This window comes from Podarcis liolepis (assembly GCF_965112155.1).
Source record: "Podarcis liolepis genome assembly, chromosome: 15".
NCBI classification, from domain to species: Eukaryota; Metazoa; Chordata; class Lepidosauria; order Squamata; family Lacertidae; genus Podarcis; species Podarcis liolepis.
Window position 1 is genome coordinate 28,594,421 of NC_139566.1, and position 22,508 is coordinate 28,616,928.

Below are 22,508 nucleotides of genomic sequence, written 5' to 3' on the forward strand. Positions count from 1 at the left end.
GCTCTCCATCCCTTCTCACAAAACCCTTTTGCTGTTTTCCAAAAAATGGAACAAGAAAATAGAAGACGTTCAGGGAACAATTACCGTTAACAAAAAGGATACACGGCAAGAAGAGGGAAGAGGTTCTTCTGTCCTCTTAAATTGTGCCGTTTGGTATTTATCCTCAAACATCTCTCCCTAAAAGCCAGTGGGCGGTGGCGGGGGCAATTTGCCATCTGCAACACTAACACATGCCAGGAAATCACTGTCTTTCATATAGAAGTCATATCTGTCTTAATTACCAGAAACAGCTCTCAGGGATCTGGTCAGTTTTTCTAATAAGGCTTAAGTGTGGTCCCATTGCTCAACTGGAGTCTCATCCTTTGCCCACAATATTTTGGCAGTTATTAGAGATAAGCAGCTTCCAGTAAGAAGCTTGCAAGTTGCTCGTTAAGAAAGTTAGCTGGTCTGTTTTATTTCTACATTTATATCCCGCTTTCCCCCACAAGGAGACCAAGGCGGCATACATGGTCTGGAATTTCCTCTCTCCTTTTTACCCTCACCTACAATCCTGCAAAGGGATGCGGGTGGCGCTGTGGGTTAAACCATAGAGCCTAGGACTTGCCGATCAGAAGTTCGGCGGTTCAAATCTCCGTGACGGGGTGAGCTCCCGTTGCTCGGTCCCTGCTCCTGCCAACCTAGCAGTTCAAAAGCACATCAAAGTACAAGTAGATAAATAGGTACCACTCTGGCGGGAAGGTAAACGGCATTTCCGTGCGCTGCTCTGGTTCGCCAGAAGCGGCTTAGTCCTGCTGGCCACATGACCCAGAAGCTGTACGCCGGCTCCCTCAGCCAGTAAAGCGAGATGAGCGCCACAACCCCAGAGTCGGCCACGACTGGACCTAATGGTCAGGGGTCCCTTTACCTTTACCATCCTGCAAGGTAGGCAGGGCTGAGAGGCAGTGGCTGGCCCAGAGGAAAAGGTGGGGAGTTACTACAAGTGGGGTGCGTGAAAGGGGAGACCAAGAGAAGGACCACTACCCCTTTTCCACTTACAGCCATTTCCTGCCAGAATTTGACTTTCCAACTTGGGCTTTTATTAAACGCTAGCACTAAATCAAGCAGCAAGTACTAGGGGGAGAACGGCTTTTAATTTGTTCAATACTTATCGACGCAGCAGAGGCTGATGGCCTGGCTTCCCTTTAATGGGAGTTTTCTTAAGAGGTGCTTGTAAAGAGATCCCTCCCCTGACTTCCTAATTGAGACCTTTCAGACTCCAGCCTCTAATTGCCCATATAAATCCTTGGGAGCAAGCAGAGGCAGCCTTTATCTCACAAGTGGAAGAATTAAAACAAGTCACCTTTAATCTCCCCACAACAGCAGGAAAACAGAAGATGCATTGTCAGTGCTGGTCATCCATCCCTATAATATCGTAATCTGCAACTAATACGTGGAACACAAACACCCCACCCAAAAAACTTGCTTTGGAAATCAGGACCGCATGTTGCAAAACAAAAAAGCCCTAGAGCAGCCTCAGCTGCGATGACAGAATTGGATTCTAGATGGACAAGCAAGACAGTGACCGCACAGGGTTGAGTGAATGCCCTGATGGTTCAGGCATGTGTAGCGGTGGAGCAAGCCGACTGGGCGCTTGGAGCGGCGCCTAGGGGCAGGGCTAGCCGCCTGCGGGGTCGGGGTCAGCCAGGGCAGGACGCTCCGAGGAGTCTGCCTGCCTCCTCCCACCCAGCCACCCTACAGCTGAGGGGGAGGCAGCAGGTGAACCGTTTGAGCAGTGCAGAGCCTGTGCACGCCAAAGCCACGTGGCTCGGGCGCACTGCAGACCCCGCGGTGAGTGCAGCCTGGCATTTTGTCACCCCCCTCAGTGGTGACACCCGGGGCGTCCTGCCTCCACCGCACCACCCTTGCTCCGCCGCTGGGATGTGGCCTGAGATCCAGGGACAATGGAGGGTTGCTTGCATGAGCAAGCCCACTCCACAAATGTGTCTCCTGAAATATAATGCTGCATGACCAGGCAGAAGTTCAGCAGGTTCAGCTTTCCCAAGTCACTTCCTATACATACAGCTAGTGCAGGGGTCAGCAACCTGAGGTCCATGGGCCAGAAGCAGCCTGCGGAGGTCGTTTGACCGGCCCACGAGCCACCACCAAACTGAGCTGCCTGCTCGCTTGCACACTGCGCTAAACCGGCGTAGTGCGGCACAGGGACTCGCTTCCGCGGTGCCAAAAATCGCGTTTGCACAGACGCAGGCACTGAAAATCACATCTGTGCACGTGCAGGTGCCAAAAACCATGGGCGCGTGTGCAATCCGGCCCACGGAAGGATCTCTGCAGGACCAATCCCTTCCAGGCAAGATAAACCTTGGCTGACCCCTGAGCTAGTGATCTTACTCGCTGATTAGGAATAACATGAAGGCTGGTGCAAGAGGTGATTCAGAGCACTTGGCTTTTCAGAAGCTGGAAATTGATACTGGGCTTACACATCCTGGGCTCGCTTGTAACTCAGGCTTTAATGCTACCTACAGTGAACATAGTGGGATTTTCTTCTGAGCAAACATGCACAGGATTGGACCACCAGCCTCCAATGCACCTGTTCTCTCCCCTCTGTCATCAAGCAGCCTTGGGCCAAATGGAACCTGGGATCAGTGGTGTGTTCAGAGTTCAACGAGATTTAGGATTGCAAGCCATAAACTTCATTCCTATGGCCAGCACCTTGCAAGGCTTCTATTCAGATCAAGGTGAATCTTGTGAATGTTCAAACGGAGAACCAATAAAGTTCACTGCTTGCCCCCCAAGACAAAGGGCAGCAGACCCAACACATATTTGGCTGATAAAACTAAAGGACAGACTTTTTCCTTTTGCTACTGGATGATTTAGAGCTCTCAGGTCCTGCTTGTGGTCTTCTAACCTGTGGAGCATCTGATTGGTCATTGAGAAAACAGGACTCTGCACTTGATGGGCTCCCTTTGGTCTGATCCAGCAAGCTAGGCTCTTCCTCCCTGGGTTCTTCTTGGAGGTGGGATGCCTTTGAATACCAGCTGCCGGGGAATTTCAAGGAATGGGGAGCACTGCCGTTGCACTCAGGTCTTGTCTGTGGGCTTTCTACTGGGAACAGGGTGTTGGGCTAGGAGGAGATTAGGGAGCCTTTGCCCTGATCTTTTAACAGCCCCTGCACTGCTCATCTCCTCCTACCACTTTCCCACATAAACTGTCCCATCACTGCCTTGTCCCTAACTTGAAAGAAAGTGCACTCTGCTAGGTGCTCCCGCTTCCGACTTTCCTACAGGACCAGACAAGTGGGGTAAAGCCCAAGGGAAAGCATCATCGGTTCCACAAGTGCCTCATTAGTTCCTCTCTTAAACAGGAGATTTTAACAGTTAATTGCATCAAGTATGGATTGGTCAATTTACTACCCTCCACTCACTGTAGGGGCTCCCAGAGCACTGGAGGGGGTGGGGAGATAAGAGAAAATATTTTTAATCTTTTTCCATGGCTTGTCTCTTCTATTTTTCTCCATAGTTCTGGACAGCCCTGGTATCTGGCCTCGAAGGAAGGAAGGAAGGGGAGAAGGGATGGTTAGGGCAGCCCAACAGTCTTTTCTTCAAAACATGAAGAGAACATAGGAGGACATACGTGAGGCTGGGTACGTGACTGTTAGCAGCCTTTACAGCTTGGGTAAATGCGATTGGAATGATCAGTTTCTGGAGTTCAAAGGCTTTATTCATGCAGAAGTATTTATAGGAAGAGTAGAGATGAAAAAGAGAATAGCAGGCATCTTCTTGTCTGGTGAGAATAAATGGTCCAGCTTTTAGGGGTAGAGTTAACCTAGAAAAAGAAGCTACAAGCAAGTGCTGGCTAGATTGCTACACAGACAGTGCCCTCATGTGGTTTAAAGTAACACATGCATTAATTAGAAACTCAATACAGTAGAAGGAAATGCATTTGCTTTTCTCCAACAGTGAACACTTCCAGAGTCTGGCCTGACCCCCCCAGTCCTTGGAGGCCATAAAGGGAGAAGGAAAGATTCAGACGTCTCTTGGGAAAAGAAATATTTCATAAACTTTTTGTGAGGCAGTTTCACATCCATGCAGTAAAAGAAAAGGAAATATATAAAAAATCCTCTTCTAAGGCCAGAGATTGCTGTTCTTCTCCTGCCTTGTCTAAGGCACAGCAGGATTTGGGCCTCCCAAAACCAACTGTAAATAAGAATCTTCAATAAGTTTCCCCGGCCACTCTAGGGAAATGAAATCCATCCCATCATTGTGAATTGGGGCAGGGGAGCACGGATATTCAATTATTTTTTAGATCTGTGATTTTAGGGGATTGCAATCGTTTCAGGGGAAGGGATGGAGGTTTCCCCTAAAACTGCTTAAAGCTGTTGCTTCTTCAGAGCTGACAGAGTTGAGCTCTTGCCATGATTGCTGTGCTCCCTACACAGAACGAGGCTGTAGCTGTGAATCATTTGAAGGGCATCTAAGGGAAGAAACTGCTATGTCCAGTGGACCTCTGCTCATTTGTCCCTGAGGCCACACCCAGTCTTTTAAAGTGAAGCTGCCTCAATGACCCCTTTCCCCCCTCTGAAAATGTACCAGTTCCCTGACCCTGCTGCTACTGGTGGGGAATCAGGCTAACTGGGTCCCTCTTACTCTGCATCCACTGCACTCCCAACACTTGTTTGTGTAGTCGCTTACATATGGTGTCAGCCATAAGCCACCTCTATCCTCTCCGGTTTCTTGAGAATTAATGCACCTGGGTGCATCTTCCCTAAAACCAGCATCTATCCTATTTGAAAACGACCATGCTCCGCCCACTGGGTAGGACAGAAGGCAACTTGGAGACACATCCAGCCATCCTGATGTGGACAACGGTGTGCCAATGGAATTGGAAATGGTGGAGGAGGAGGTAGAGAAACACCAACTTGCTGTGTGTACAGAACCAGAGAATCTTCCTAGCTGGGAAGCAAACAGCCCTGACAGGAGAGGAGGAAAGGAGGCTGCTCTTGTGCCCCAAGTCTGCCACTTGGCTCACACGGCTGGATGAAAAATGTTCCGGCCCCAGCAGAGACTGAGGAGACCCAGCCCACTTCAGCATGCTCAGGGAGGAAGGGGAAGAGGCCTTCTCTACTCCACAATCCCTTGCATCAGCTGTAACTCAGCTCTCTCACTGCTTGCCCTGAGGCGGGGGCCGCTCTCCCTGAAAATTCAGATTTCTTTGCCTCTTCTAGAGACCTGGGAGGAGGGAGAGGAAAGCGGATGAAAGGGTGAAGGAGCATTCCGGGCACAGCAGAGAAGAGGCTTGGGAGAAACGTGTTCTCACTTTATTTAAAAAATGTATATTTATTATTACAAAGCTTTGCACTGCACCATTTATTTAACCCTTGTCCTCTCCCACCTCCCCCCCACCCCCACCCCCCAGAAATTGAAACCCTGCCTGGCAAGCTCTGTGACACATGCTGTGGGCACAACACGCCCCACTATTGAAGTGCAGGGTTTGTATTCCTTATATTACAATGTCAACATTCAGTAGAAAAAATGCTGGGCTTCCTTTATGTTCCCCATATAAATGTGAGCAATCCCTCCACATATATTTTTATATATATACTTAAAAAACAAACATATACCCTTCTTTGTGTCGTTCTGTAAAAAGCAGACATTACCAAAATGGTACTGAAATCCGTTTCCTGATAAGAACAAAGGTGCCCTGCATCCACTCAGCTTTCGCCGCTTGTCCAACAGTCCTAGAGTCCTAGTGAGGTTGCCAGCTGTCTCTCCCGCCTGGTCCTTTTAAGACACCGCGATAAAATAAGCCACGGTTTTGCTTAAAGTAACGAAGGAGGCAAGACCAAGTCCAGTCTCTCCTGCTTAGCCAGCCAGCCAGCCAAATGCTGCTACTGCTGCCTCCTGTAAAAGCCGTCCATTTAAAGAGGGGGAAATGAGTGAGGAGGTGCCAAGGGATTTAAGTGCAGATTTGGCTTGGGGGTGACAGTGGTGAGCTTTCGGCTGCCCCGTAAGTTAAAGGCAACAGCAGAGGCAGCAGCACTGAAGGTGGTAATGGCTGGTGGCTGGCTGGCTGTGATGCTGGAAAGAGAAGCCAGAGGGAGGGGAGGGGAAGGGAGGACAGAGCCCCCCGCCCAGCACCCCTCAGACATCCATGTAGTCATCCTCTTCATCAGAGTCACTCTCCAGCGAAGACTCTTGGCTTGAGGTTTCTACAATCTCCAGCGCTGGCTGGCAAAGGGTCTCTTTCTTCACATTCGCCGCAGACTGGGCTGAAAGGATAGCAGACTGGCCCAGACAAAGGGAAGAGGGTTTTTTCATTTTTAAAAATTCTGAAGATCTACTACCCCTCAAAGCATTTCCCTCCACCCCACCTGAGCTTGCTTTAATCATCTTGAAAACCTGCAGTGCTTCCAATACAAGCAATGGGTGGGAGGGAGACTACGGAGGAGATTTCTTAACCAGGTGTGGTAGTTATCCTAGATTAACATGGCAACACTCCAGGCTGAAGGAGGGAGGGAGGGAAGTCTTTCTGCCCCCGCCCAGTCCTTCCAACAAGGCTGTTTGCAAAAGGGTAGCGCAGGTGCCATCCCCCAACTTTGCCTGCCTGTCCAGCCATAAAGTTTGTTCCTTATTCCTGCTATGACCAAACAGAGGATGGATCTTGCTTTGGCTGGGGAACAGAAGAAGCCCCCCCCCTCCAAGGTTAAGAAGTCAGGGATCAGCAAGCCTGGATGAGGCCCTCCTGGGGTGTTGGAATTGCTAAGGTCCTGCTTCTCGGAGGCAGCTGGAGGCTAGACTAAGTGGGCCCTCTTTGACCTGAAGGCTGTTCTTATGTTTTACAAACCCCAAACAGAAGATGGGTTCCTTACGCCCACCTGAGAACCCAAGGGGGCAGGGAAGAGGCAAAGAGGACACAAAGGACTCTTGTCTGCAGCTGCCTGGACGGTCTCCTCCACTGCCACCCCAGTCTGCGCACACAAATTCTCTCTGCCAAATTCAAAGCATGACTGGGGCCCCAATGGCACTTCCTGCCCCAAACCCTGGTAAGTACCTTTAGCTTCTGCTTGGTTTCTTCCGAAATGCTGCCCTTGGGGGAGAGGAGGGTGGGCGTTGGGGGGGTGACGGTGATCTCCGGTGGGAACTTGGTGACGGACGAGGGGATGAAGAGCTTGGGCATGCTGGGAAACACGCGGGTCTTGATGCGGCTGGCGTCGGCCTTGCTCCCCGCGGAGGGCTGTGGCGTTTCGGAGCAGAGGTGAGCCTTGGAGCTGGAGGCTGAGAGGAGGAAATGTCAGCTCGGAAGAGGGTCTTTGAGCGAACAAGCATGTCATAATAAAAGAATGTCTGCACCAGAGCAGAACCAGCAACAGGCTGGGCTTGAGCCCTGGGCTCTTTGCTCTGTAAGTGACTGGGAAGAAAAAGAGCTTCCTGCTTCCCCCCAGGAGAGGGTTACTCACCGTACCCTGAATGGGCTCCTGCTTGAAGAAAAGCCACCACTGCTGCCTGCCCTGCCAGCACTCCAGTCTCCTACCTTCAGATTTAGCCACCACCCTCCTACCCTTCTCTGTGGCAATGGAGGGCACCCCAGGGAGGAACTCACTGAAAACTACAGATTGCCAAAAGATCGCCCTACACTTGAGTAACATGGGAAGCTGCCTCTGGCTCAGTATTGCCTTGCCTGGAGATGCCACCAAGGGCTTCCACGTGCTCCTCTGTCACTGAGCTCCTAGGAATTTGCCCTCCTACCTGCCAAAATGCTATCTGTTCTCAGAGAGGCTTTCCTGCCTGCTTGGCCCATGCATATTTTCATACTGTACTCTGTTCTATCCAAGCCACCTTCTCCAAGATCCCGAAAGGCTTCATTGGGCATCCCTTACCTCGGCCGCAGACCTGCCCTCCTCCAACGCTGGTGCTGGTCACAGGCTCCAGCTCCACTTGCCAGGGCATCAGATTGGACGAGGGGGCCACCGTCGCCATCTTCATCTGCTGGCAGAGGTGGGATTCTTGCTGCTGCAAGCCTGCTCCTTCCAGAGGCCGGTCTAGCTTGCCTTCTTCTTCCTCCTCCTCCTCTGCATAAACAAGATGAGCTAAGATGACTCAAAAGATATCCCTCTCTCTGCTACCAACCATAGAAATGGGAACTATGCTCATGCCATGTGGACTTCACGGGGCTTCACTGTGAAGACTTCATGTAGAATACTTAAAAGTGGGCATGTGCTTGACTCCAGGTATGGTGTACAGCAACAACAGTGCAACCCAACACCGGTCTACTCAAAAGAAAGTCCCACTGAGTTCAGTGAGGGTTATATGATTACCGGTTTAATGCAGCAAAGCCACAAGGACCTGGCTTTTCAGGGAGCTGCAAGAGAAACTCTCCTGGCAAAGGGCAGTCCAACGGAGAGAAGGTGGCTGGGTTGCGCTCAGAGTAGGGAACCAGACATATTTATGACCACTGTCACCTCCATGTTGCACTCAGCACAGTGAGAATACAAAAGGGCATAGCAAGAGCACAGCTGCAGCAGCTGGTTCAAGCCAAAGGAGGCCCAGCATCTAATTAGATGCTCCAATGGGGGGGGGGGAAGAAACCCACAAGCAATTCCCAGCAACTGGCACAGCAAAGACCCAGGAAGTTTCCACATGGAGGGCAGCTTTTGCCAAGGCCCAACACGTCAATCATGTAAGACCTGGGGAGGGTGTTGAATAAGTAACGGAAGTGACTAGTGGAGCCTTCTGCACCAGAAACCTTCTGGGTTAGCCAGGCCCCCAGCAAAGGTCTGCCCACCCACAGCTTCCCAGATTGTATGCAGACAAGACATCAACAGGAGGTCCCCTTTGGCCAGGCAGATGTGAGGTTGCTAGTGGCTCCCCTTCTCCCTTCTGAAAGATGCAGCGGCAGCTCTGTTGCCTAATGGCAGCTGGAGCCAGTGTGGTGTAGTGGTTAAGAGCGGTAGACTCGTAATCTGGTGAACCGGGTTTGCATCTCCGCTCCTCCACATGCAGCTGCTGGGTGACCTTGGGCCAGTCACACTTCTTTGAAGTCTCTCAGCCCCACTCACCTTGCAGAGTGTTTGTTGTGGGGGAGGAAGGGAAAGGAGATTGTGAGCCACTTTGAGACTCCTTCGGGTAGTGATAAAGCGGGATATCAAATCCGAACTCTTCTTCTGACTGTGGGGGGCTTATCTTGCTAAATATTTACTGAGCCGGACTGGAATGCCTGCCACTCAGCCAGATCTGTCCGGCTTCCATTGAGTCACAGGCCCTGCCTGAATGCAGCTGCCTTCACAGTGAAACACAGGCTCTCCTTTCTGATCAATGGGGAAGAAAAGGGAAGCACATCAAGTGGGCTGGCTGGCGGCCTCCTCTGTTGCATCAAGTGACAAGGTCCTATGTCAATTGCCACTTCCTCTTTGGCAGACACTTGCTAATGGCTGTCTGTGGAGAGAGGTTTGGGGGCTCCCCTGTGGCTGAAGAGGATAAAGATGATATAATACACACCCTGCCTCTGATTTTAAGCCATGTGTTCATTTTCTTAACGTTCCACATACCCGCCAATGAGAGGACACAACAGCTGCTTCTGACTTGGCTTTGCTTCTGCTAGTCCTAAGTATCTATCACATATCTGCATCTGAAAGCAGAGGCAGTTGGGAGCCCAGCTCTTTAGGACTTAGGCAAGACTTGAGGTCCTCCTCCCCTTGAAGGGCAGCTGGTCAGAATCAGGCCCGGCCTTCCGACTGCCTCAGGAAGAGGGGCCACAACCCAGATTAGCTCTCCTTCCACCAAGTGGGTCCTTGGTAGTCCAACTCAGGAAGGCTAGGCTGGCCCTCCCGGAGCAAACTGTGCCCTTAATTTCAGTGGGGCATTTCTGGGGTGTGTGTAGACCACAGTCCCAAGTCCACTCACCTTCAGTCACCATGACCCCAACTGAAATTAGCTCATTTAGAGAGGAATCAGAGACACATGGCAGCTGCCTTCATTGCAGTGAAGATGTGCTGTCTGGCCCTTTGTTCACACTGTAAGGGAGATGTTGGTGCTGGGGATCCCCAACTGGCCAGAGAACAGAACTGGCCTTCCTCACAGGGAGAACCATGTGCCAGATGAGAACACCTTGAGATTTAGCTGGCAGGGTCTGCACAGCTGAAAGGGGAAGGGTGCTTCCTTTCATGAGGTTCTTCATAAGCAAAAGATGTCATTTCAATGGGGCCAATGTCGATCTCAGAAACAGACACAAACCTTCCCATTATGCTCTTAGACATGGCACTCAAAGGTGAGAGTTAAATGTCATGTGGGGACCGCTCCCAAGAAGAGCTGCAGCAACATCCTCTCAACCTTGTATTTAACTGGAACTGGAACATCTGGCCCTATATGTTGCTGAACTACAACTCCCATCAGCCCCAGCAAGCATGGCCAGGGATGATGGGAGCTGTAGGTCAGCAACATCTGGAGGCACAAAGGATCTCTGCACCTCCTCTAGAGTAAGAGCACTGCTCTGTGAAGTATCCAATTCAGGTAAAAACATGGAGGCCAGAATGCGGAGTCAACTCAAGGGCTGCCTTGCCTGAAACATTTCGGGGGGAGGGGTCCCCCCACTCCCACTGTTGGAACCTGGGCTATGAGATGCTGGGCTCTGCTACGCCTATCTGAAAACAAAACACACACTTCCTTCTCCTTGGGAGGTGGAGTCGAGGTCCCAGGAGTCTGAATCGGCAGAGCGAATGCAGGGGGGGGGGCACTCTAGAGGAGATCAGAAACTCGTTTTCTGGTGTCGTACATTTTAATGCATATTTTGCGAAACCCCTGGGGAAAAATAATTCAAGTGCAGCAATATCCATAACCTCCACAGCAAAACAGACAACAAGGCAGAGATGTAAGCCATCTTCAAATGCCTAGCACTTCAACTCAAGTACTGCTCTCGAAAAGAAAACCAGAGTTGTAACTACTGAGTGCATACAAACAGAGAGAGCTGGCTTTTGAGATTTCAGGGATGGACCCCCCAAAGCCCTCTGAGACTCAGCCTGAAGCAGCCCCCTTCGGCACAGCTGTGTGAGAGGGACAAGGCAGGCCAGGCCTTCCTCCTTCTCCCAGCTTTTACCAAAGAAGAAACAGGCTGGAGAGAGAAACCTCGGATGTGCCAACAGCCCCCTCCACCTCTCCTTCCCAACCTGTTGCCAAGGAAACCCATCAGCACCCGCGGATGCTGAGAGCTGGTGCTTTGGGGTTCACGACTTCATTAGTTGGCGGTTCCTATTCTCACCAGCTCATCTTGCGCTTCACACATAACGCCCACAAACAGGGGACATCATTTCAGTGAGCCCCTTCTCTCAAAAACAAACCCGCTGCAGGGTGGCGGCAGCAGTAGCTCTTTGCTACCTTCAGTAAGGCAAGACTTTAGCAATTTGCAAAGCTTTCCCCACCCCCAAAAGGCTTCATGCTTTCAGCTCTCTGCCTGAAGGACACAAGGATCCAAATGCTCCCATCTCAGCCACTAATGGTTCATCACAGCCATGTGGCTACTACCAACTTGTCCGTCCCTTTTGGGGTTTTTGCTGAAGTGGCTCAACTGTGTAAGGAGCAACCGCACCCAGAATGTGGCTCAGGCAGGCAGGGATGTGGTTGCCTGCAGTGCACCACATCAAGCGGGGGTCTGATCTGCCCCCTGCCCCACCAAGATAATGAGAAATCTTCAACTCCCCAAACCCTGCACGGGATGATCTGCAGTTGATGTTTGCAGAAGAGAATTGGGCTGAGGTGCTGCACTGCCTCATCATTCCTCCTGAAGCTGGACCCAAAACATTCTAAATGGATCCAGCTGCCATCTCTGCATCCTTTGGACAATAGTGCACAGACACTGGGTGGAATTCAGGTTTTAAATTTCTTCTTGCTTTTAACTTTTTATGATTTGACTACCAGCTTTGTGCTTTTATATTGTTGCAAACCGCTACGATCCATCTTTACAGTAAGTATTTTTATAAATATAAAACAAGCAAATTCTGGTGGAATTCTGTGCCAAGCCGCTTGTGACCTCACCTTCATTCTTTTGCACGAAGCATTTAAACCCTTCCGTGCAAAGAGCCACATGGGAGCAAGGAAGGTGAGCTGTAGTTTGAGGAGCTGTGTCAAAAATAGCCTCCCCACCCCCTGCCCAAGCCAGAAACCACAGACATGTTTCACAGACACAATGACACTGGGATGCACAGATGCTTTGGGCAACTCTATAAAGCTTCTCTGCAAAGATGTAGCTCACCACAGACCAGGCTGGAGACAACAGGGGCCTCTTCGACACTCTCTGCCCTGGTTTGCTCCTGGGGCGGCAGCAGTAGCAGCACGCTGGCAGAGGAGGAGGAGGAGGAAGACGAGGAGGAGGATGGGGGAGAAGCTGTCTTGGGCTTGGCCTGCAGGTCAGCTGCTGCTCTCAGGAGGGCCTCTGAAGCCAGGGAGTAGGCAGTCCCAGCGGGAGGCGTCAGAGAGGCGGGGGCGGCTGGGAAGCAGATCTCTTTGCTGTCCTTCGGGTGCTTTGGAGTGGTTGGTGCTTCCCCTGTAGCCTGGAGGAGGAGACAAGCAAAGGCTGTAAGGAAGGAGAGGGGGAAAGGCTGCTGCGGCAGCCAGCTCAGGGCAAGAGGAAAGACCTTCTCCACCCAGGAGCTCCAAATACCAAGAGGATCTGGGGAAAGAAGCATCAATAGGGTCAAGGAATTAACAATGAACTGTATCCTGATTTTATAGTTTTACTGATTTTTAGCTGTATTGTACTGAGTCAGTTGTACACCACAGAGAGTCAACTCTAAGTGGCATATAAATTGGTATTTTTTTTCAATAAAGAAGCACAAATTTCAAAGGGATATATTGCCTAGGAGCCGAACATCAGCATCACTTCTACAGCGCTAAGCAGATTAACCAAGAAAAAAAGTCACATACAAACTTTTCTCACACATTCTCTTCCCAACCCGCCCACAAGCCCTAAGGTCAAAAACTGGCCAATACTGCTAAATCTGGATTAGTCAAAGTTCCCAAGGTCAAGACAAAATGGATGATATTTTTCTTCAAAAGAGATACTTTAGGGGGGGAAAGGGCATTTGATACACCTCAGAAACAGAGGAAGAAAAGAAGGGCAGCTGGCTGAGGCAGGAGACATGGACTGCTGGTCCACATCTGGGTCAGTGAACTGGTGGCGGGAGGTTCCAAGTGCCCCCTTGCTGAAATGGGTCTGGAGGGCCAACTCTCCATGGAGGTGTGGCACGGCTTCTGCTTCCAGCTGATGCCCAGAGACTCCTCCCTGGCCCAAGCTGCTTTCCTTCCCATCCCACCCCGTGCAGATAAAGACACCCTTCTTCTAGACAGTAACAGAAATGAAGCACAACGCAAGAGGAGAGAAATGTCTGCTACCTACAGCTCCTCCAAGCATGCTAAGAACATGCAGCCTCAGCTCCGAGGGAGTCTCTCAGAAAGGCAAATCCCAGCGAGGAAAGACAAGGCCTGCAATTAGCAGAGGAGCCCTCCTCCCTCCCACCCGCTGCTAACGGGCATCTCCTAAGGCACAAGCGCATTGCAGGGGGTGGGGGTCAGAGACTGCAAAGCTGGAGCAGAGGCAGGCAAGGCTGCATGGGGAAAACGCCCTTTGCAGAGGCGGCATTATGGGACCCAGGCAGTCAAAACCTCAGTTCCTCCCCCCTGCATCTGCACAAACCCAAGAACCTTTGCTTATTTATTTAAATTACCCTTTGAACACCTCACAAGCCAACTTACAATGACAAGGACAGAGGTTGGGAGGAATATGGAGGAGGCATCCCTCTGTGGCCCCCAACTCACAAAGGCCTCCGTGGAGGAAGTCCCATCCATATTGCCCCCACCCTAATGGCTGCTGGTGGTGGTCCAGAGAGGGGAGCCTCAGGCACCGATCCCAATGCTCCCACAGGGGTAGAGGGACCTTTAGAGAAGGCTAGGTTCATTGGGACTTGCTCCCAGGCAAGGGGGAACAGGGGATTTCAGTCCAAGCGCAGTTTCCCTCTTCCCCCTTGGTGACATCGTTACTACGGGCGGTTCACAGAATAAAACGCAAGATAAAAACACAAGTAAAATAATCAAAACAAAACAACAAACCCCTCTTCCCACAGACCCATTTAAAAGGCTGTAGAATATTAATCAGCCAAAGGCCTGGGTGAAGAGGAATGTTTTCACCTGGCACCTAAAATATATATACAGTGGTACCTCAGGTTACAGACGCTTCAGGTTACAGACTCCGCTAACCCAGAAATAGTACCTCAGGTTAAGAACTTTGCTTCAGGATGAGAACAGAAATCATGTGGCGGCAGTGGGAGGCCCCATTAGCTAAAGTGGTACCTCAGGTTAAGAACAGTTTCAGGTTAAGAACGGACCTCCAGAATGAATTAAGTTCTTAACCCGAGGTACCACTGTAATGAAGGTGCCAGCTGAACCTCCCTGGGGAGGACGTTCCACAAATGGGAGCCACTACAGAAAAGGCCCATCTTTGTGTTGACACCCTCTGGACCTTAAGTGAAGGAGGCACATGAAGAAGGGTGTTAAAGGGGTTTCACCTCAGGAAGGCAGGAAGCAGACCCCAAGCCATCTAACTTGGTGTCATCTCTACACTGACTGGCAAGCAATGGCTCACCAAAGGTTTCAGGCAGGGTGTCTTTGCCAGGCCTACCCAGAGATGCTGCTGGGGGTCTGAGTGGAGACCTTCTGCATGCAAAGCAAGTGTTCTGGCCCTGAGCTAGGGCTGGTTGCCACCAACTGCCTTCAGGACGGTCAGAACCCTACAAATCCCAGCAGCATCAACAAGCCTGAAATGAGCTACTGGGACATCTTTAGGTGGGGAGCCTAACTAATTGCATTCACATGAGAGTAGTGATGTATGGAAGTGAGAGCTGGACCATAAAGAAGGCTGATCGCCAAAGAATTGATGCTTTTGAATTATGGTGCTGGAGGAGACTCTTGAGAGTCCCATGGACTGCAAGAAGATCAAACCTCTCCATTCTGAAGGACATCAGGCCTGAGTGCTCACTGGAAGGACAGATCCTGAAGCTGAGGCTCCAATACTTTGGCCACCTCTTGAGAAGAGAAGACTCCCTGGAAAAGACCCTGATGTTGGGAAAGATGGAGGGCACAAGGAGAAGGGGATGACAGAGGACGAGATGGTTGGACAGTGTTCTCGAAGCTACCAGCATGAGTTTGACCAAACTGCGGGAGGCAGTGGAAGACAGAAGTGCCTGGCGTGCTCTGGTCCATGGGGTCACAAAGAGTCGGACACGACTAAATGACTAAACAACAACAACAAGCAGCATCCCCAGCTGGTGGGGCTGCAGGGAGGAGTGTTTTCCTCCTGAGAGAATCACCAGCTTGCTTGTCCAGGAACATGAATGGCTTGTGAAAGGACAAGGGGGTTAATCAAGCCAATTCGCTTTAGCGGGCTGCTTCACACACTGACTGCTAACTTCCTCGATGCACGCTAGCAATTAACAACTGCAATGGTGTTATTTTTCAAACACGGCAGCCCCAAGAGGCACGGAGAACAAGGGGGCTAATTAGTGGGTTATGCTGGAACATTTGTACTTCAGGGCCTTTTGATTTTCTAATCAAGGAGATGGTATTCCACACAGATGGAACAATTAAAGAAAAACAAAGGGCACCACGGTAGAAAGCTGTTTGTAAGGTCCCGAGAATTTATGCTGAACACCGCCCCCCTCTCCCAGCTTTAGAGAGAAAGGAAGGCAAAATTCCACCCAAGTCAAGAACCTGTCTGAAGCCTCCTTCTAAGAAGAAAGTCAGAGCTGAGAAAAGCATCTCAAAAAGCCTCACTAAACTTTACTGTTTACTAAGCAGGTAGCGAAACTAAAAACAAAACTACAATATTCAATATGCAATAATTTTATCACATTTCATGGAATGAGTATGCTTATTTCAAGACAAGAGAATGAGAAATCTAGCCATGTGCCAAATGAGAAGAATGCCAGTGGCCAGATGAATTCAGCCTGCTGGACTTTGGGTTACTAAGGGTTACAAAGTTAGAAGGGGTCACCTTAGAGACCACCCCCTGATCCAGGCAGGGATTGTCCCGCTGTAACATCCCAGATGGGTGACCAAAGAAGCTTTGACTGAAATATTGTAGATCTCGTCAGGCTATTAACATGAACAAAATAATGCATGTCAAATACCTGTACAGTCATACCTCGGGTTGAATGTGCTTCGGGTTGAGAGCGTTTGAGTTGCGCTCCATGGCAACCCGGAAGTAACGGAGCGCGTTACTTCCGGGTTTTGCCGCTCGCGCATGCGCAGACGCTCAAAATGACGTCACACGCATGCGCGGAAGCGGCAAAACACGACCTGCGCATGTGCAGACGCGCCATCGCTTGTTACGTTCGCTTCAGGATGCAAATAGGGCTCCGGAATGGATCTCGTTCGCATCCCGAGGGACCACTGTATACAAATCTTACTTGCAATACACATCATCATCATGGAAAATCCTCCACATCAATTCCAGACGGATGCATATTTTATAATTACAATTTGAACTATGGAGAGGCGGAATACAAAATAAAAATAAAAAAATGCTATATGTATGGCGAAAAGGAGAGCAAATGGCCCCAAAGCTGGAGGGGGATCTTCTGCTTCCTTCTCTTGCAAGCCTGGGGATGCCACACACCTGGTGGTGCTCAAGAGCCTAGCAAGCTTGGAACTTACTTGCTTCTGTGCAGAGGCCCCCACGTGCACCTGGCAGAACTTGACAGCTTGTTCCAAGGCTGCTTCTTCATCCACCTGCAGAAAGAAACCCACACCATGAGCAGAAGCAAGTCCACAAATGCCCACAGGAAAGGCAGCCTCCAGAGCCAAAAGGCAACAAACCCTCACTTGAAATTTGCTACAATGCAACTTGCAATCGAAGTCTTGGCGAGTGGATTCATTCTGCAAAATTTCAATCGGACCTCGTGTTGTGTCCCTCCTGGGTGACTAATTTAATGACCCTCATTGGCCTGACCAGGGGGACAACTTTGAGGAGTGGCGCTACAGGCCCAGCCCCCTGGCAGAGGTGCTGCTGCCACAGACTGGGATGGTGTGTGAGCAGAATAGATGGATGTGGCCTGGGATAGTTCTGATTGGACCTGCACCATCCACACTTCCCTGCTGGCCTGCCCTGCCCTGCCTCTGCATCATTGCAAGAGACAGTCATGCTGCTGCTGCTGCTGCTGCTGCTGCTGCTGCTGCTGCTAGGAGGTTTTGTCTGCAGTACTGTCCCTTACTGATTAAAAATTATACTGGAAAAATAAATGGGCAATGTGGAAACTGACCAGAGCTCCATTTGGTGCAGTGCTGATCCTGGCCCACGGGGCTTAGCATAAACAGATAGGTCAGGCCAGGAAGAGGGTGTTGCCTCAGTTCCCTGGATTTTCTAAGAACGAGACCATTTGGGGACTGATCACCACCCATGAAGTCCTCAGAACCCAAGGAGCTTCTCCTGAGAGCCCACACCAAGCCGCCACAGTGACAGCCACCAGCATTCTTCCTCGGTCACCGTGGAACAAATAAGACAACACAAACAATAATACAAGATCCCACCAGCTTCTGCCCAACGTGACAGCAAAGGCACATTTCACCAGTGCTGCTTACTTGCTTAATGAGCATGTACGTCTCAGACATGATCTTCTCGATCTTGGCCAGGTCGTAAGTCATGACCTTCTGACCCTGCTGCCACACACGATAAGCATCCAGGAGGAGGGTCTTCCCCGACTCTGTGTCATCGATCAGTTTCCTTTTCCGGCTTGGCCTCTGGCTGACCTCCTCCATCGGAGCTGCCTGGACGCGGACTTTGGCCGCCTCCAACTGCTGGTGCTTAGAGCTGATGCTCAGCTCCTCCAAGGACAGTTCGGCCGTCCGGCTGCTCTCTAAGCTTTTGTCCTTAGGGATCCGCCCGGGCAGCCCTCGGGTCGACTCAGGGCCTCTATAGGAAGAGCCCATTTTTTCAGGATCCTCAGAATATCCTTCCGAGTCCATGAGCTCCGCTGAGCCCAGCTGGGGAGCCTCTTTTGCTTCTCCCTCAGGGGTTGCCTCCCGTAGCTCTGCTGTGTCCATGGCGGTGGGGGTCTGCTGCACCCCCTGGGCGGCTTCTTTCACCCCATTCTCTGCACCATAAGCTGCCACCCCGCCTTCAGACAAGGCTGCCTTTTGCGGGAGGGTTTCCTGTCCTTCTTCCGCATTTGCTTTGTTAGAGACGTCGGTCGTCATCCTGGACGCAAAAAAGCTGCAGCACTTGGAATCTGGATCTTCGGAGACCTTTAAAAGAGACAAAGAATTTGTCCCCTTGAATTAGGAGGGGCGCCTCTCCCCCCCACAAGAAGCATGCAGGGATTTTAGGGCCTTACCTCGGTGAGCTCATTCAGCATGTCCTCCAGCACAGTCACCGTGAGGACGAAGGCACGCTGGGCAAGGACCTGGCGGTCTGCATCCCGCAAGTACTTCCTGCAGCACAGGGGAAAAAAGAGGGCAGGAAGGCATTTGATTACAGGACTTGCAGATGCATTTGAAATCGAGGAGACAGCAGTTCAAGTGCTCTGGATCCTGCTGGATTTCTCTGCCTCCAAAAACCACCTAGATGAAGCAACTGCTGGCCACCGCACACCCCTTTCAAAGGACAAAACTAAGAATCCATAGTTCACTTGGCTCAATCTGGCCAGAGTTTCCCTTCCCACCACTGGTGCTTTGCTCAGGTCCAAGGCTACGACATCATTTGCTACTCAAGTTCATTCCTGACATAGAGAAGGCCTGCCCTGAAATATATTCATTTTGGGCTGGTGGAGAAGATGTCTCCCGCCTAACCATGTGAACTCCAACGATGCTAAATAGGTAGCTTGGCTGATGATGAATATTTATGAGCCTATAGCCCTTAAACCAAAAAGCTCCAGAAGCATCTTTTAACTACACAAACAAGACGTGAGCTGAGCCACAATACAAACAAAACCATGGTGCTCTGTGCTAAAAGAAAGGGAGACAGTCTTGCCCACCCAGTTTCTGACAAACCAGCCTTCAAAGGAGGGTTAATCCTAACCACATCTCACCACTGTGACTGAAAATACCTTCAGAAGACCACCAGATCCCTCTGAATACCAGGTTCCTGGGAATCACACGTGGAGAGAGAGCCATTTGCACTCAGGTGCTGCTTGTGGACATCCAAGAAGTACCTGGCTGGCTACTGTTGAGACCAGGAGGAGATGCCCCCTGTGGCCCAATCCAGTTAAAGGACTCTTCAGATGTCCCCAAGATATCATTTTGTTCAAAATGCACCGAAGACTACAATGGTTTTTCCTTAACCTGAGACAAGTGTGTCTCTTTTTCTTTCATACACATACACAAAGTTTCACTCCAGTCTAGTGAGCTTGCTTAAAGAAAACAAACTTCCTTCGGCTGCTCTCACACAAAGCCAGAAGCAAAGGCCCAACAATACATCCATTTCACGATTTTATCCAGCGGCAGCTTCAGTCTTAAGAGCCACAAATGATTACGTGCTGGCATGGACTATGTTTAAATCCTTCGGCTATGCTGAGAATCTAAGCAGGCCAGCACAAGAATGTTGCGTATCCCTCAGTAACTCACTGGGAACCGCCTCTAGATCTTAGGAGGCTGTTTCCAAAGATACGCCCCTCACTGTGTGGCCCCATTCTGAGGCCTACCAAGCCCTCCAAGGCTCCTGCACCAAGAGGGGAACTGATGAAAGGAAGCAACAGGGGCAGCGGCTCCTTTCCTCATCCCAGCAATGTTTTTGTGAAAGAGATAGTGTCTGCCAGGCCTGCCTTCTCCATCATCAGAGTGTATGGCTACTAGCTGAGGATTCCCTGGAGGTACCAGCAGCGCCTAACATTCCTGGCCTTGAGCAAGGCCTTTCTTCCTCCTCTATTAACCTCCAACAGTATTTGCATAACATTCATGCCAACACTGCCTTTGTCTTTCTCATGGCTTCCTACACAGGCTGGAAGGCCTCTCCTTAGCCACTGTCTGCACCATCATCTCTTTACCCCCTGCTTAGGTAGAGTCCCATCAGTGGACGTCCCTTGAGTTTTCACCCGTATGTGAGATCCATGGGTTACTCGTATGTAGGGCACCCACATAGGGACTCAGAAGTGGGGTCATGATGCTGCCCCATCCCCCAGTAGTATTGAGTGTTGCAGCTGCTCATGAGGAGTTCCTTCTATATTCAACCCACAACCATTTGGGGCAAGGCTAGCCCAGGGACAGGGCAAAGGGGGCAACCACATTGCTGTTTCACCATGTGCATGCCCTTGCCCACAACAGCAAAGCCTGACTTGCTTTGCTCTTAAAAGCCCGTAGCCTTCTATTTAAAGAGGAACAATGAACACAGAAAAAGACACTCCTCCCACATTTGCTTCCAACGTCGGGTACCCACGCAAAAGCTCTCAAACAAATATTTAAATCCTTTTAGAAATCATGCTTAATATCAACGCGTTTGGCTTCTAACTGGGTTTGTTGACATCCGCTGGGCTTCTTAGCTACGCCTGTCCTGAACTCCAGAACGCCTTCCTGTTGCACCAGCACGCAAAAAGGCTGTTTGTCTTTCCCATGCACCAACTCAGGAAATCTACTCAAATCCATACACAGAGCATCGCCAGATCTGCTTCACCTGCACAGAGATAAAAACTGAAGTGATGATGATTCCATTTCCCCTAACATGCTGCTGCAGACAGCCCCAGATTAGACCCTGATGGAGTAAATTAATCCACTGCTAAATAAACATGCCAGCCAGTCTCCAGAGAGCCAAACACAGTGAAGAACATCTCAGACAAGGCACTGAAGGGGCATGGAAGGCTTTGTACTCTCAAGATTTCCTGGGCAATGGACTGGCTGGAATTGGCCGTATCAGCTACTTGGCACTGAATGAGGCCCACAATTAGAGATGCATTGCCTAGCATCATGAAAAAGGGAGTAACCAAGCAACTTATTCTTAATGCATAGCAATCAGGTTGACCTCCTAGGGCCACAATCAATTCTCCCAGATAACTTTTTATTATTTTAAGCTTAGATAATGAACCTTCATCACCAGAGGAAATCGAGAGGCATCCAGGTTAAGAAAGACTTTGACTTTCTAACTGTTTCCTCTTTGCCAAACAACACTGTAAAATTATGTTCCTAATTTATTAAAAGTTAGCTTTTATGGATGCTGCCCATCAGTGGATGAGCACTTCTTCAGCCAGAAATTATGGAGGGATGAAGAGCCTCAGCCATGGTGCTCCCTCTGTGACAGGCAGGTAAGCGAAAGCTCCTCTTTTTGTCAAAGAGGTTTTCTTAGCTAAGGGGAATCCTCAGAAGCTAATCAGCTGAACAGCAGGGGGCTGCTGTTGCTAACATACAAGTGGGAATGAAGGTGCAGCTGTGATTAGATGTGACAGTCAACGCCGGGAACCTCAATAACCTCAACAATTCACTTCTCACCAACCCAGGTGGCTCTCCAATAGGCAGAGAAAGGAAAGGAGGAGGAAAAGGTATGGAGGTTTCAATTCTCCAGGGTACCCCCACCATTTGTCCCCCAGAAGGGGCCTACAGTCCTATTGAGAGTATTGGACACCATCCCAATCAAGGAAGAGTGGCAAGCAAAGTTCATGGAATATGCAGAAATGGCAAAACGTATGGGAATAATAAGATATCAAGAAGAAAGTGTTTTTATTAAAGAATGGGGATGTTATGTAGATTATTTAAAGAATCATTGTAAACAACTAAATACATTAGCAGGATTAATATAAAATCAAGCATTTAAAATGTGATCTTGGGGGGGAAAGTAAATAGATTTTTAAAAAAAAGATGTTAAGGGAGACGTGCAGTTTAATTAAACGTATTCACTATGTAACCAGAGGAGGAGTGGAGGGAAGTCAAAAAGAGGGATACAAATGTAAAGGAGGACTATTGTTGTTAAATTGAAAACTGGAAAGAGGAGGACTGCAATGCAGCAGCACTCCATGCAGGGGGGGGGCAGAGGGGGTCACAAAGCAGCCCTCCATGATAGAAGTTTTGCATGAGCAAAGGCTCTAAGGAGAAACTTGGCCATTTGGCAGCCATGGAGGCAAAAAGACAGCCTAGAGAGGAGGGCGAAAACTTAGCCTGTTTCTGCCTGCTGTCAGTGACTGGCAAGTGAAAATCACACACGGACAGTCACACATGTTCTGGATGTTTTTTGCCAGTTAGTTAGTTAGTTGTTCAAAACTTTTTAAAATATTGTGCTTTAATGTTGTAACCCATCCTGCGACCTTAGGGTGAAGAGAGGGTAACAAATGATGACGATGACAACAACAGCAGCAGCCGTAGTAGGGGCAGTAGTAGTCATAATACTATTACTCCTAATATATGTTTTATTGTATTTGCAGATACTGCTGTGCACTGTATTTATATTTTATGTGAGTGGGCAGTATATTTTTATAAAATAAATAAGTTAGATTGCTTTCCTAAATGTCAGCCATTGCTATAGCTTTGTTCATTGGTTTAAAAACCCAAAAGGGAGGAACT

General features: G+C 49.8%; 1 protein-coding gene across 7 annotated transcripts in view; it reads right to left on the bottom strand.

Annotated features, from left to right (window-relative positions):
* Window positions 1-5,289: 5,289 nt before the first annotated feature.
* Window positions 5,290-22,508, bottom strand: part of CABIN1 (calcineurin binding protein 1) — a 56,766-nt gene continuing 39,547 nt past the window's right edge. For all 7 annotated transcript variants that reach the window (XM_083478408.1, XM_083478405.1, XM_083478407.1 and 4 more), the window contains exons 31-37: window positions 18,365-18,461; window positions 17,613-18,275; window positions 16,689-16,763; window positions 12,235-12,532; window positions 7,871-8,062; window positions 7,045-7,268; window positions 5,290-6,278 (exon numbers count right to left, since the gene is read on the bottom strand). In XM_083478408.1, coding sequence (XP_083334534.1) covers window positions 6,135-6,278; window positions 7,045-7,268; window positions 7,871-8,062; window positions 12,235-12,532; window positions 16,689-16,763; window positions 17,613-18,275; window positions 18,365-18,461 — 1,693 coding nt within the window. In that variant the 3' untranslated portion in view covers window positions 5,290-6,134. The remainder of the gene's footprint in view (window positions 6,279-7,044; window positions 7,269-7,870; window positions 8,063-12,234; window positions 12,533-16,688; window positions 16,764-17,612; window positions 18,276-18,364; window positions 18,462-22,508) is intronic.